The sequence below is a fragment of the Monodelphis domestica genome, chromosome 4, assembly GCF_027887165.1.
Source record: "Monodelphis domestica isolate mMonDom1 chromosome 4, mMonDom1.pri, whole genome shotgun sequence".
Lineage (NCBI taxonomy): Eukaryota > Metazoa > Chordata > Mammalia > Didelphimorphia > Didelphidae > Monodelphis > Monodelphis domestica.
Window position 1 is genome coordinate 242,667,734 of NC_077230.1, and position 15,098 is coordinate 242,682,831.

The 15,098-nt window shown below is 42.6% G+C and overlaps 2 protein-coding genes across 3 annotated transcripts in view; one reads left to right on the top strand and one right to left on the bottom strand.

Annotated features, from left to right (window-relative positions):
• The first annotated feature begins 134 nt into the window (after nt 1-134).
• On the top strand, nt 135-6,313 carry LOC103094721 (uncharacterized). 2 transcript variants are annotated; one of them, XM_007494856.3, is made up of 2 exons: nt 135-515; nt 1,362-6,313. In XM_007494856.3, exons 1-2 carry the CDS (start codon nt 135-137, stop codon nt 1,725-1,727), a joined length of 747 nt encoding a protein of 248 aa, XP_007494918.1. In that variant the 3' UTR covers nt 1,728-6,313. The 2 variants fall into 2 exon arrangements, 1 of the variants encoding a protein (XP_007494918.1); XR_467909.3 differs by having other exon boundaries at nt 188-291.
• A 2,050-nt stretch (nt 6,314-8,363) lies between these two features.
• Nucleotides 8,364-15,098, bottom strand: part of POU2AF2 (POU class 2 homeobox associating factor 2) — a 78,116-nt gene continuing 71,381 nt past the window's right edge. The window contains exon 6 of the mRNA XM_056794423.1: nt 8,364-14,839. Within this exon, the coding sequence (XP_056650401.1) occupies nt 14,441-14,839 (399 nt within the window). The 3' untranslated portion in view covers nt 8,364-14,440. The remainder of the gene's footprint in view (nt 14,840-15,098) is intronic.

Consider the following 15,098-nt stretch of genomic DNA (forward strand, 5'->3'; position numbering starts at 1 on the left):
CTCTGCTCTAAGGCCGGCTTGGGAACTGGACCTACACGGAACCCTGGAAAAAAAAGCCTTGGGTGCTCCCTCCCTTCTTTGATGATTCTTTCCTCCCTCCTCTCTTAATTGTTTTTCAAATTTCGCTCTCCTTTATGCGGTTGCTATGCCTTCCCGACTCTTCAGCTCTTCCTCCTCCCTCCTTCTTGTCCTCTCTCCTCCTTCTCTTTTTGCCCTCTCTTCCTCCCCCTCCCTTCCTCTTGCAGGCTTGTCTCCACCGCCGCCACCTCCACCGCGCCCGGGAGCCTAGAGGTGAGCTTCGCGGACCCGAGTCCCTGCCGTGGCCCGAGAGGACCGGGGACATCGGGCGGGTGTCAGTCTTCCAGACTGGGTGCAGGGAGCAACGGGGAAAGAGCCTGGGAACTGGGCGCCGGGGAAGGCAGGAGCTGGGACCAAGTCCATCCCCTCTGCTGACCGGGAAAAGCCGCGGCCCCGCGGGAGCCGCTGCTGGGGCCGCAGCCCCAGCCGCAGCTTCAGTGAGTAGTTGGACTCTGTGCCTGGGCGGGAAAAGGCAGGGTGGACGAAAGGCTTAGCCACGGCACTAGTTAATTCCCCTAGGAAGTCCTGGGCCCCAGGGCTCTGCGCTAGTTAGGATCGGGCTCCAGGGGCCTCCAGGCTCCCGAGCGGGCCGAGCGCTTCGGCCCCTTGACTAGGGAGTACGGGCTTGCAGCGCCTCGCCTGGTCATTACGGGGACCACAGCTGGACAAAGCGGACCCCCAAGTTCGGCCCAATCGCGGGGGCAGTTTCCCAATAAGGGAGGAAAGGGCAGCATCCGCTGGAGGAATGAATGAGGGCTCCCAGGTTGCTGACTGTTATCCACTCTTCCGCCCTGCGCCTTCCTTCCCTTCCCTGCGCTGCTCTGCTCTGCGCTCGCTGCGCTGCCCTGCCCTGCCCTTCGCTGCCCTCCTCAGCTCGGCCCGGCACCTCGGCGGATCCATCGGCACAGCGCGGCGAGGCGAGAGGGGACCACCTAGGAGGTAGTCTGGACTCGCAGTTTAGTTTAGCTCAGCTCAGCTCAGCTCAGCTCGGGCTGCTCTGCGCTGCGAGTCTCTAGCTCCCCCCCGCCGCAGGTTCAGGGCAAGCAGGTCTGGAGCTGGAAAGTCCCCGGGGAACGAGCCCGGAGAAGCTCGGGGGCGGGAGTGGGGTGGGGGCGCAGAGGTCGTAGTCAGAGAGGTACGTCTGCCCCACTCCGCCCCCAGTCTCTTCGAGGCGGCCCCCGAGAGTGGGCGCCCGGGAAAGCAGCCCCGGCAAGAGGCATGACCTTACTTCCCCGCTGTCCCTGACATGCACTGACTACTTTCTCCCTTTCTGTCCTACCTAGGTAAAACCAAAGAAATGTGACGGGGTCCCAGCACCCCGGGTCCCCTCGACCTTTCCCCCCGGAGCAGCTGCCCCAGGTTACCCGACATCCTGTGGAAGCAGCTGGGACTGTGGCTGGATGCTGCAGCTGCAGGAAACTCAGCTTCGAGGCAGGCTCCTGTGCTGGGAGAGAAGGAGAAGATGCAACATTTTTAAAGTTTCACAAACCCTCTGGCTGCACTGGCCCCCCTGGAGCTGGAGACAAACCGAATTAATGTTTTATACCTTCGGGTATAGGTTTGAGTTTTCCCCCCCTCATGCCAAGTATTTAAAACCTCTAGAAACCCATGATTTGACAATCAATGATTGCGCGATACTTTCAATTTGAATATTCAAAGGCTTAACAAAATGGACTATCTTCTGCAGAAATCCTGCACACAGAAACCCTATGGAGGGTCCCGAGAAACAGAGGGTGACATTCTGGAGGGTCCTGCACCCTCCTTTTACTTCATTTTGAGTGTTTTGCCCAACTTCCCACAAATAGAGCCTATGTCCTCAAATATACTCCATAATTCGGTCTGGGAGACAGGGCCTGGGCCCCAAGTGTCCTAGCCTGCCACCCAGGACCACACTGAGTCAGGCTGTCTGGGTAGGGGCCTGCTAAAATTCACTACCCCAGTTAAAGGGCAAATCACAAGACTGGGGGGAGTCAACATGGTTGCTAGTGAGTAGAGTAGGTGAGGGAGGCACTTTGGGTCACTCTCAAAGGCCTCAGGTCCAGCCCAGGCCACATCTTTGGTCCTCGTCTCCTTCCTGCTCCTCCTGGCCCACGTGTGGGCTTCCCTCCCCTTTCCACCCCCACTCTCAGCCTGGGCCTCAAATGCCATAGTTTCAGCACAGATTGCTGGCCCATTAAGACCCTTTGCTCCTCCCCATGGAGCTAGGGATGTAGTCTGGCCTCGCCCTCTTGTGATTTGCTGAGATTGGTGTTTCTGGATTATAAAGTGTTCTCTCTTTTAGCCATAACTCTCTGAGCTTTGTCCTCCTAGCTTCATGTGTCTTATATACCAAGGAACATTAGATAAATTTGGCTCCCGTTTACTTCATCTGGGGGAAAAGTGACAAAGATTTCTATTTCTATCCTTATTTTTCCAGTGTGAGCTAAAGGCAGCTTTCTCAGAATTTTCTAAGCCACCAGCTGACAGTTGTTGGTCTCCTCCATGAGATTTAGATCAACTTGACTCAACCACACAAGAAGACTTGAGAGGCAGTAATGGCCCCAGGCCACAGGGCTTAAACAAAGAAGTGATGAGGTTAGCCTTGGGCTAAATTCTACCAGTCTTAGGGAGGTTAGGAGGGTGAGAGACCGCAGGGGTGGAGGATGAAGGATAAGAAGGGACAGGGTGGAGTTATCCTTGTAAACAAGCCTGACAAATTCCCACCAAGAATCCAGGAGTTGTAGGCCACAATTAACCTCTCCACTCTGGTAAAAGCGTAAGCACTGGTTGCTGAATGTCTGCTAAGCAAATCAAATGTAGATAGCAGAATGTGGAGATGGAGATGGAGAAATTCTGGGTATGCCACCAACATGGCACTTAAGGACTTGGGCCTTAATTTGAGGTTTGCCCCCCTTGGATTTATGTCATAGGAATAGGGACCAAACTAACAGAGATAAGGTAGGAGCTGGGAAGGAGTGTGACACTTTTTAGCAGTGGGGACTTTGTGTAGTGAGTTCAGCCTGGCTCATCCATAGCTAGAAGGTACCTCTCTTCCTAAATGCTTTCTTATCTCAGGCTTCATCAGTGTTGAGCACTGTGGACCAGATCTCTTAGTTGGAGGAGTGAGCACTGAGAGTCCAGGTAATCAAGTTCTAGTCAGGTTTCCCCTCATCCAAATTGTAACTTGGGGCTATTCTCTGAATTTGCCAATAGAAACATCAGCATCTTCTCAACAAAAAGAGCCTTTGCCTTTCTTGTAATTTCTCTGCTTTTCCTATTGGTTTCTTCATTTGTAAAATGAAGAAGTTGGATGAGAGCATCCTTCAGGAATCTTCTAAGAACATAAATACAAAACTGGAAGGGACAAATTCTCAAATCCAGCCCTCTCATTTTACAGTAGTGAAATCTTGGACCCATAGAGGCTCAAGAATGGAGTTGTCCCAGAGTATAAGATTCTCTGACTGCAAGATCAGCAAGTTTCCTCCTGCTCAATCCAATTTCTGTCTCTCTCTTTCTCTCTCTTCTCTCATTAAACTTTTATCTCCATTTCTTCCTACTTTTTCTTGTTTTCTTTTTTCTGCCTTTATTCCTGTCTCTGTTAGCATCTAATCTTTCTCTGTCCTTGACATGAGATGCTGCTTTGGGACTGATTGCTGGGTGATCTGAAAACCTATTGCTCTTTTATGATGTGGGCTCTGAGCTTCAAGGAAGAAATTGGTGTGTCTATGCTATTTCCTTAAAAAAAAAAACCTGACATGTTGCATGGAAGTTATACATTCTATTGAAGAGAAATCACTAGGTCTTGCTTGAAACCTATTCAGGGAGCTATTGGCCCTTGCCTGGCCTGAATCTGTGACAACTGTAATTAAAACAGTCAAATGATGTCCTATCCCTGTGACCTTTGTGGCATAGGGACTTACTGACCAGTTAGCTTATCTGCTGTTGGTTCAGAAAACAAGATATCCAGGCGTGAGACCAGGATAGAAGGGGATTTTCCCCCTTAGCATGTCTGGGAATTTGTTTGGCTGTAATTGTTTCTATAATTGGTTACATAGTCATCCCAATGTTACTAGAATGATAAATAAGCCTTTAGGTGTGAGAGAGGTGTTAGTGCAGGGGAAGGAAAAGCCTTTCTGCTGGAGCAGAAGCCCCAATATTGAGGTATCCTAGAGAAGCAAGCAGTCACTGGCTTAATATTGCCATTGGAGAGGTCCTTAAAAGACCAGAAGTGAAGTATCCAGGATGCTGGTTCTATACTTGGTTCAAATCCTGCCCCATTGTTTATTATTGGTGTAACTTTGGGCATGTCCATGGGGCCTCAGTTTCCTTATCTGTAAAAGGAAGCACTTGGACTAGCTGGTTTCTAAAGTCTCTTCCAGTTCTGGATTGATAGATTTATAATACTGTGTTCCAGTCATATACTTAGGGAAGTTTTTCTTCATTTCTTATCTGTTAGTCATAAAATCTGTGAAGGTGTGTGGAGATAAAAAAACAAACAAACAACATATGCTGAAATGGAGAGGGAGCGTGCTGTTAATAAATGTGGGTGACAGGAAGATTGCCAGAAGTGTGCTCAAGCTGCAGATTCTGCTCTGAGTAGTAGGGCTAACTCAAAGTACTTCGAGGCACACTTACTCATCTGTGAGTGTACGGCTACCTCTAGTGTCCACAAAGAGTCCCTGTTACAATAGACCTCTCAGCCCTTAAGGCTGTTTTTAAAAGATTTCAGAAGACTTCATGGAGAGAGTTACACTTTATTTCTCCAGCTTGCTTTGAAAAAAAAACTTAAAAAAGTAGAACCTTGGAGTCTGGAGATCATTTGGCCCAACTTCTTTCAATGCAAGAGTCCCTTCTGTGACATCTGTGATGGTCAGTCATCCAGACTCTCCTTAAGTAATCAAGATCTCATGCACAATAGGAAGGATGGTGGAACAGGAGAAAGCATTGGATTTGAATCCTACCTCATTTCCTGTGTGATCTTGGGCAGGTTGAGGATTCTTTCTGGGCTTCAGTTTCTTTATCTGTAAGATGAGGAAATGGGACTACATCTTCGATCCCCTGTAGCTCAACATTTTTGACCTATGGGGGTTTGAAATTGGCAGGATGCTTTACCTATATTGACTCACTTAACCTCACAACAACCCTATGGAGTTAGTGCTATGGATCTTCTTATCTCCCTTTTCACAGGTAAGAAAACAAACCCAGACAGCTTAAGGACCTTGTTTGTGGTTCCATAATTAAGAAATGTCAGAGGTAAGATCTAAACCAAGGTTTTCATAACTTCAATTCTAGCAGTCTACCTTTCTCAGGAGTTGGCCACCCCCAGTTATTTTCTTCTTTAGGATGAGATTTACTTCCCTATAACTTCTACATGTTGGACCGAGTTCTGGAGCAACAAAGAATAATAGACTTCTTTCTAGATCAGCTGTCCCCTATTCTGCAACTATCCCATGTATGACCTGACTTCAAGACTTGCAATCATGTTAGTCGCCCCCTTGTGGATGTGCCTCTATTGAGGCATCCAGAATATGGCCTGAACATCCTGATACTACTATGTGTTTCTTGTCAAAACTTCAAATTCAAGTCTAACAAAGCAGTGTACTACTTAATCTCGTGTGATGATGTCCAATTGTTATGTGCTGATGATGAAAAAAATGCATTTGCTATGGGAAACATGGATATTCAGATTTGAGATTTAAGAGTTTTTAAAAGTAAGTCATGGGGGGCAGCTGGGTGGCTCAGTGGATTGAGAGCCAGACCGAGAGATGGGAGGTCCTGGATTCAAATTTGACCTCAGATGCTTCCTAGCTGTGTGACCCTGGGCAAGTCACTTAACCCCCACTGCCTGGCCCTTATCACTCTTCTGCCTTAGAACCAATACCCAGTATTGATTCTAAGATTAAGGTAAGAGTTTAAAAAAAATAAGTAAATAAAGGTAAGTCATCATTCAGTCCTCTCAAGCTTTGCAGCACACTCTACATTGTTTTAATGTAAGTAAAAAAAATTAGTTTGACAAGTCATTAAACCAAAGAAAGTGATGAAGTTCTGGACATATTATAAACAACATCACTAGACCTCTAGAATAAGAATTCTTAACTTTTTTTTTTTAATGTCATGATCCCTTTTGGGAGTTTGGTAAAACTTATGGACCCCTTTCAGAATAAATGTTTCAAGTACATAAAATAAAATATGTAGTATTACAGGGGATACAGTAGTTGTCCTAATTATACTGAAATAAAAAAATTCTCTCTCTATATACATATGTATGTGTGTATATATTTATAGAGATGTCAGTCTATTTATCTCTCACTATCTGCCATCTATCTGCTGATCATCTATCTATCTGTCTATCTATCTATCTATCTATCTATCTATCTACCTATCTGTCTATCTATCTATCTATCTATCTATCTATCTATCTATCTATCTATCTATCTATCTACCTATCTATATACCTATTTATCTACTTCTCTTGTCTGTCTATCTTTAAGTGCACAGATGTTAGGTTATGAACCCCTGGTCTAGAATGTGAGATTTGGTTCGTCCATGTATTGCCCAGCAGTCACCTCATTATTCAGGTTTGGTTGATGTTGTAGATTGAGTGCTGGCCTTGGAGTCAGAAAGATGAGCGCTCTAGTATATTTCCTGACTTCTATTTGCTATGCAATCATGGGAATTCACTTGGCTTCTCAATGTTCCCAGGCAAATTTCTAAGACCATTAAGTCACAGATGGTAGGCGGTATAGTGGATATAGGCAGCTAAGTAGCTGGCTCGGTAGATAGAAAACTGAATTTTGAGTCAGCAAGATTGTTCAAATCCTATCTTGGACACTAACTTTGTAACCCTAGACAAATCATTTCACTTGCATCATTTTTCTCATCTGTAAAATGTTGATAACAACAGCACCCTCCTCCCAGGGTTATTGTTAAGGATAAAGTGGGATGATATTTACGAAGCACTTTGCAAACTTTAAACCATTATATAAACCCTAAAAAGTATTATTATTATTCAAGTTATTGATCTGCATCAATCCTGAAGTGAGTTTCCATTCATGGAATTGCTTCATACTGATAACATTTTAGAACCAGATCTCTCTTCCTACACCCTCAAAAGTAATTAGTAGAATTGGAACTTTGGACAGAACCATAGAGATCAGCTAGTTTTTCTCATTTTGCAGATGAGGAAACTGAGGGCTAGAGACTAATCTTTTTCATAAAATGTTTTTTATGTTTTTCCTAACATGTTTTATGTTTTTATGTTTTTCATAAAATCTTTTTCATAAAACCAGCAGGCAAAAGAATTTCCCCCCATGAGACTTTCTTGGTCAGATGGATGATAAGATATTATTTTGACCAATGAAAACAGTATCCACTGCCTACTGCCTACCAGTGCCCAAATTCACTTAACTAAATCAGTTTATGTCTACTGAAGGTAGGTTATGCTACCTAAGACATTCATTTTGGAAAGTCATATTTTATTTATTTTTCTGAACATTAAGATGTTTCCTGATGATATTTAGCTTAGAACAGTGCCCAGCACATAGTAGGTACTTAATAAATGTTTATGGATTCATTGGCTAAGACTAGTCCCATTCCTTAATCTTTTCTGTCTGTTGGTACTTGGGATGATATAATGGATAGATAACCTCAGAATCAGGAAGAACCATGTTCAAGTCCTGTCTCTAAAACGTTCTTGCTGAGTGATTCCAAGCAAGTTATTTACTTCTCAGGGCTCTGGGCAACAAACTCCCAAATACTGTAAATTGTAGAGTATGTACAAGTGGCATTGTTGGGGCTTCCCAATGGGCAGTTTGCTATCAAATTCACAAGTCTAGGTCTCTACTCCTCAAATCATGAGCTTAGATATAGATATCACCAATGTTATGGGTAATAAACCTTCATAATTTACCTTGAAATAATATACATTTAACAATATATCTTTAAACTTTTCAAAAATGTAATATTTATAATGAAATTTGCAGAAACTTTTACATGAGAGCATTTCTAATGTTCTAGCCTTAAGTGTGTAATCCATGTATCACTTCTATTACTATTCAGAGGTAATGCTGAAATTTGAAAGCTCTTCCTTATAAAACTTTTGGTACTAAGTTATAGGATAGCAAATGATTGACTCCACATGAAGCAACTTTCTGTATTCTTGTTATACACTTTTATTGATTTGGCTTCTCTGAAACTTTCAACTAGAAATGTATTAACTGCATTTGAATGGAAAAATCCCAAATTCTAGTTAATACCAACATTAGCAGTTTTATTCTAACATTAGCCTTGAAGATTAGCTAGGGTGAAACCTTAAGAAAACTTTTTAAAGTGGCCTTAAAGAAAGCATTGCCTTTGCAGTGGCAGTTTAATATAAGTGGCACAAATTGTGGCTCTTTCTTTGGGGTTCAATAGTAGCTGGGCCATTCTGGCTCATGTTCAGATTGCCATAAACATTATCAATGAGTAAAGTCTAATTTCAAGCACAATCTATGCAAATCATTACTATAATGAGGGAGATTTTAGTGTGCCTTGTGAATTGTCTCATTACTTTATAGTCACAATTCATACATCATTTTGGTGTTTAACTTTTTTAATGGCTACCTGGCTGGGCTTATTCCATAACACAAGATATTTTGCTATGCATTTTCATGGATTATACAGATTATTCACTAATATTCATAGTTATACATTATTTAAAATGGATTATCAATAAAAACAATTCAGGCGTATGTTCTCTCAGTGAATTTTCTTAGCTTTCCCCCTCACTACAATAGCATATTCATTCAGATAATAGTAAATCAAAATAATCTTTGAAAAGTTATTTATTAAACATATGAGGTAAAGGTGTGGTTTTCTTCTCTCATTCTTTTGGGATTGTGGAACATTGTGGAGAAATACAAACACATACAATGAGGTATAGCAAAGTCACTCCTATGATCCATGGGAGGATTATCCACACTGTATCCGTTGTGAGGGCAAATCTTGCTTTCAACTTGGCATCATCATTTAATTTGCTTATTTTAGTACTTTAACATCATTATCTCTGTTTACTCTTAATCCTAAAGGTAGTTCTAATCTAATCAGAAACTGGAATAGAAGGGCAAGGCCCTTTATTCAGAAACAAGTAATTACAACCCCTTCTCTCCAGGAAGGTGTGTGAGGAAACAAATAATTACAACCCCTTCTCTCCAGGAAGGTGTGTGAGGCAAAAGATTGGAGGAAAGAGAGACAGAGACACAGAGTGAGACAGAGAGGGAGAGAGACAGACAGACAGAGAAGGATGGGGGAGGAGAGAGAGAGAGAGAGAGAGAGAGAGAGAGAGAGAGAGAGAGAGAGAGAGAGAGAGAGAGAGGAGATTAATTTTTCTTATGATGTTTTGTGTCCTTGGGATAGATTCATTCCTGGCATCAAAAAGAACAATAGTCTCCAAACTTTTTTTTGTTGCACAAGTAAAACATTTTTGAGCATTCATCCCAGTATATCTACATTGACTGATTTATAATATAGATGTATTACTATACTAATAATTATTTCCATTAAAATACACAAAATAGAAACTTTTAAAAGAGTGATATAAAGATGAAATATTTGCTCCAAGAGTCAATAGAGAGCCACTGGTTAGTTGAGCAGAGGAATGACATGATTACAGCTGTACTTCAGAAAACAAAACAAAACATTTTGGCAACTGTGGAAAATGGATTATTGAGGGGAGACAACCAATTAAAGGCCATTGTAATAGTTCAGGTAAGAGGAGATGGGAAAGGGGGGTAGCTGAGAATCTCAGTAGATTAAAAGCTAGGCCTAGAGACAGGAGGTCCTAGGTTCAAATTTGACCTTAAGACACTACCCATCTGTGTAAGCCTGGACTTAACCCTTTATCAATGATTCTAAGTCCAGGTACTATCCCTATAAAAGAACTGACATCTAAAAGTACCACCTATTCCTACCCAGTACCTTTTTATGCTCTGGTCCAATTATTAACCCCCATTGCCTAGCCCTTACCACTCTTCTGTCTTGGAACCAATACACATATTGATTTTAAGGTAGGAGGTAAGAGTTTAAAAAAAAAAAAAGAGGAGAGGAGGCCCTGGACTGGGGTAGTGATTGTATGAGTGAAGAAAAGGTAAAGAGAAATGGGAAAATGGGAGAAAAAATGGGAAGAGAAAATTAATGAGATTTGGCTATGAATTGGATATAAAGGGTGAGTGGGGCTGAGAAATCCAAGATGACACTGAGATAGTGACAACTTTTGGTGCTAGGAAAGATACACTGTGCCCTTTGTAATAATAAGGATGTTTGGGAAATGGCCTGGTTGGGAGGAAAGATAATTGAATAATATCTTGGATCTAGGTGATAGTCCATCTATGTTTGTTTGAATAGTGTCACTGACCCACTCAACATGTACTCTCATCCGGTACGTGGCCCATCCTTTCAGTGGCATTTATTCTAACTGCTAAGTGATCAAAGGAGGATTGGGAGGCAAGAGTTAGAGGTGGAATTTTTCCAGTGTTCATTGTGTAGTATCTGTGAGTTTAGGTTATAACTGCCTTACAGGGCTGACCCTGGGTGGAATGGCAGAGGTGTGGTGGTATTGGAAACAAACTTCCCAGATCAGTGGGATCTGACCTTTTTTTTTTTCTATCCTCTACTCAGTTTATCACACTTAGACTTGGATTTAGACTATGGCCCTCTTTAAGGAAAGGGAGAAAGGGAAAAGAAATAAGCATTTTTCTAGCTCTGACTATCTGCTAGGCACTGTGAGAAGCACTATACAAATATTATTGGGTTTCCAGGTTCTGCTTTGGAACCATTGTAACAGAAAAATGGGACTTGAATGAGAAGGTGGACAGAGAAGGTAGACAGCTTTCTTTTTCATCATCATCTTTTAAGTCACTTTTTGAAACACATTTTCAGAGCAGGGTTGGAAGAGGGGTAAAATTTTATAAATTCCAAGCCTATCACATATAGCTAAGATTCAAATATATGTAATTCAAAAACATTCCAAAGCTAAATATAATTTTTTTTGCAGGAGTATTCACTATTCAGAACATCTGTACATGATTGTTCTCCTCTTTTAGAATCTTTGAGAATTTGCTCTATAGGCTTCCATTTTCTATATGCTAGTTCTGGAGACAGAAAAAACAAATTGGACCAGAGCATAAAAAGGAACCGGGTTAGGAATAAGTGGTGCTTTTAGATGTCAGTTCTTTTATAGGGATGGTGCCTGGACTTAGAATTTCATTGTAAAAGGGAATTTCTCTGTGAGGAAATGATTGCTACCAATTGAGTGTGGTACCTTTTCTGCAACTTATAATAGTCTTAGATGTTTAGCATTCTCAAAGGCTAGAGGCTTGCTCAGGATCACAAAGTCAAATTAATATAATAGCAAAGTTTAATTTGAACCCCAGGTCTTCTTGACTCTAAGAACAGTGCTTGACTCACTATTCCAAGATACCTCTCTCAGTTATGTTGTGTTCAATTCAATAAACATTTATTAAATGCCTATTATGTGCCCAGCATTGTCCTAAGCAGTAGGGATACAAAAAGAGGCAAAAGATAGTTCCTGTCCTCAAGGATTTTACAACCTAATGGAGACGACAACAACATGCAAACAAATATATACAAAGTAAGCTAGGTACAAGGTGAATAGGAAATAATTAAAAGAGGGAAAGCATTAGAACTAAGAGACACTTTTAGAATAAACTCCAGTGCCAACATCCATCTTCAAGGATCAAATATAAATTCTGGTGTTTAAAATCTCTACAAACTGGCCCCTGCTTAACCTTTTAGCCTTGTTATACATTACTCTCCTTCATGGATACTATGGTCAAGCTAAACTGTTCCTTACCCACCAGACTCCATCTTTCATCTCTAAGCTTTTTTCAAGCACCATCCCCAGTACCTGTAATGTTCTCCCATTGCCTCATTACCTCTTGGAATCCCTAGTTTCCATCAAGGTTCAGTTTGCCCTCTCTGCCTCCTGTGTGAAGCCCTTTTTGATTCCTGGCTCTACCCTCCAAATTCCAATGACTTCTCTCTCCCCCATCCCCTATTTCCTTGCATTTATTTTCTATCTATGGGTGTTTGTGTGTTTTTGCCAGTTGGATTGTAATTTCTTTGAGATTAGGAGCCCTTTCACTTGTTTTGGTATTTCTAGTACTTTGTACAGTATCTGGTACACAATAAGTAGTAAGTACATGCTTGCTGATTGATTGATATGCTTGAGTGATTGGAGAGAACCTACCTCTATTCCAAAGTTTGTGCACTTATTTACCTTGAGTCCAGTTTCTAACAATGTGAATAATATGTATAATTATGAAACTGCTGCATGATTACATTGTAAATAGCTTGAGTAAATGGCTGCAATTAATTTTCTACAGATAAACCAATTTCTAGAGTTAGCTGGAGGGAGGCAAGGAATTGAGTGGAGCAAGGAATTGCTCCTTCCCTAAAGACCCCTGAATCAATAAGCTAGACAGCTTAGAGCAGTAATGGCAAACTTATGGTACAGGTGCCAAAGATGGCACAGAGAGTGCTCTCTGTAGGTATTCAGCCACCCTCCCTCCCCATCTCCCCATTCCCAGAGTTTGTTACTAGAAAGAGAGAGGGGACTCAGGCAGAGCTGTTCCCTTCCCCCTCTCCAGTGTGCCTGATGACATTTTTTCACATCACCTGCTCCTCCACCCTGCTGCCCAATGGGAATGCTTCCTCTCTCCTCTGTGTGGGGTAAGGGTGGGGTCAGGGCATGCCCAGCATGTGAAGGGGGGCATAACACACATAGTCTGGGGGTGCTGGGTCTGCTACTCTGTCTCTAAAAGGCTCACCATCACTAGTTTAGAGAGAGACCAATTCCTTTCTCTCTTCCAGCTGGGGTAAAAGGAGGCACTGATAGACAGTTATACCCTCCCCTAGGTGTTCAGAGGAAAGAGAATTGGGTCTCAATCCTATTTGGCTTGGAGGAAGGAAGTCTCCTTTCCTATGTAGAGGTCATTTGTGCTCCTTCTCTTCACTTTAATCTTTAAAGAGATCTATGTTCTTTGGGTCATGGTGCTATAGGTAAGGTATTCTTTCTAATAAAGTACTTGTGTATCCTTTTGGCCACCAGATTCTCCTAATCCTCTTTCCTATGTAAACATTTTGTTGTGTCCCACTGACATCCTAACTCTGTTCTCTGGGTTTTCTCCTGCTGAACAACATTCTTTTCTGATTACATGATTCTTGTTTTACTATTTCATTGTTACGTTCAGTCTCTCTATTTTCTCCCATCAGGGCTACAATGCTTTAGTCTAACTAATGTTTATGTAAATCAAGGAAACAGCCTTCTGGTCTGGTTTCTCATCTGGATGGGTTTCAGAGCTCAGTTCTATTTGTGACTACACTGAATATAGTTGCCAAGCCATTAAAAAATTCACCTTGAACCAAGGGGTCCTTTAAAACTGTCCCTTTAAAGCCATGTTGCATGGAAACTACCGTTTGAAATGGGGTATCCTGCCTTAGATCTGATGTCTTCTTTTTTAAACGTTTACCTTCTATCTTAGAATCAATACTGTGTATTGGTTCCAAGGCAGAAGAGTGGTAAGGGCTAGGCAATGGGGATTAAGTAACTTGTTAAGAGTCACATAGCTGGGAAGTGTCTGAGGTCAGATTTGAACCCAGGGCTTCCCTCTCTGGGTCTGGATCTCAAACCACCAAGCCACTTACCTGCCCCCTCTTTTTTTTTTTTAATAGAAGCACACTCTCAATTTCAAAGATATCTTAGGTGTGAGGCCCCTTTCCACTTGGGCAGATCAGATGGCCCATAATTCAGTATGTAAATGAAGCTCCCAGAGGCTAAGTAACTCCTTGATGATCACAAAAACATCAGAGGCAGAACTGGAACCTAGGTTCAAAGCCAATTTCAAACAACACTATTTTATATTAAGTGACATGAACTTCATAAGTAATATAATAGATTGCACATGAAAATTAGGATGTTGTATGATCTGTACTGGCTTTGATGCCTATTAAAGAAAATATTGGTGTCAAGAACTGGTTTTACACCTCACTTTTAAGTTTCTGAGTTTACAGTAGTAAATTTTTGCTGGAATGCTATTTGTTTTACAGCAGAATTCAATGTGCAGTAGGCCTTTCTTGGAAAATAGACTTTTAGGAATGCCCAAAAGGCCATCACCTGCTCCAGCAGCCTTATGACACAGGTCATGTGGGTGGCCTGCCAGTGCTCCCGGCCTTGGCATCACCATAGAGCAGCATCCCTCTGCTCCTGACTTTCTGGGACTCTTTATACCTCCCCCCCCCCAAATACAATGACTATATACCTTGAAAATTAGTCTTTGAATGACCTGACAGATCAATGTTTGAAAACATATTTGGAGGCCTTTTTTCTTCAATAAGCTCTGCGACATTCATAGGAGCCCCATACCCCATTCCCATCGTCCTTTGCCCAGGACGGAGTCTCCTGGAGAGGGGCCGTGTCCAGGGCCTCTTCGGAAGAGAGCTGAATCACCTTGGGAGGGAAGTCGCTAGTCACTGTCATCAGCGGGGCGAAAGGGTAGGAGGAAGGCGCGGGGTAACCTGGGCTATAATGCAGGTCTTCCAGGGCATGCAGGGAATAGGCCTGAGCCCCAGGGAGGGCGGACCCCCAGCTGGAGCTTCTGTGATGGGAGGGGCTCCCAGACTCCGGCGAGACGCAATTTGTGCTGCTGGCCAGTGTCTGCAGCGGATCCGGAGACCCTATGTCGGGCTGGTTGAGGCTGTCAGCCACTGGCTGCTCCCATGAGTCTCTCTGAGGAAAAAAAAAAAATTAGAAAAGTGGCTGGATATTGTCAAGAAATGGAGACACGCTTTCATATCTAGGAATTCCCCACCAGAAAGTAGACTCAGCTTCTTTATTTTGCCCTGCTGGCCATTTTAAGGCTGGCTTCTGCCTATCAAAGTTTATTTCACTTTCTAGTTTACATTTGGACTTACTCTCCACATGCTATTCTTTTCCATCCCTCCCAGAGAAAGAAATAAAGAGCACAAGGAAACTTTTCCCTGATAGT

What these genes read in the sequence shown, in the direction of transcription:
- LOC103094721 (XM_007494856.3), top strand. Translation starts at nt 135, where the DNA reads ATGCGGTTGCTATGCCTTCCCGACTCTTCAGCTCTTCCTCCTCCCTCC. An exon ending in CAGCCCCAGCCGCAGCTTCA is followed by an intron (nt 516 to 1,361) that starts GTGAGTAGTTGG and finishes TGTCCTACCTAG; the next exon opens with GTAAAACCAAAGAAATGTGA.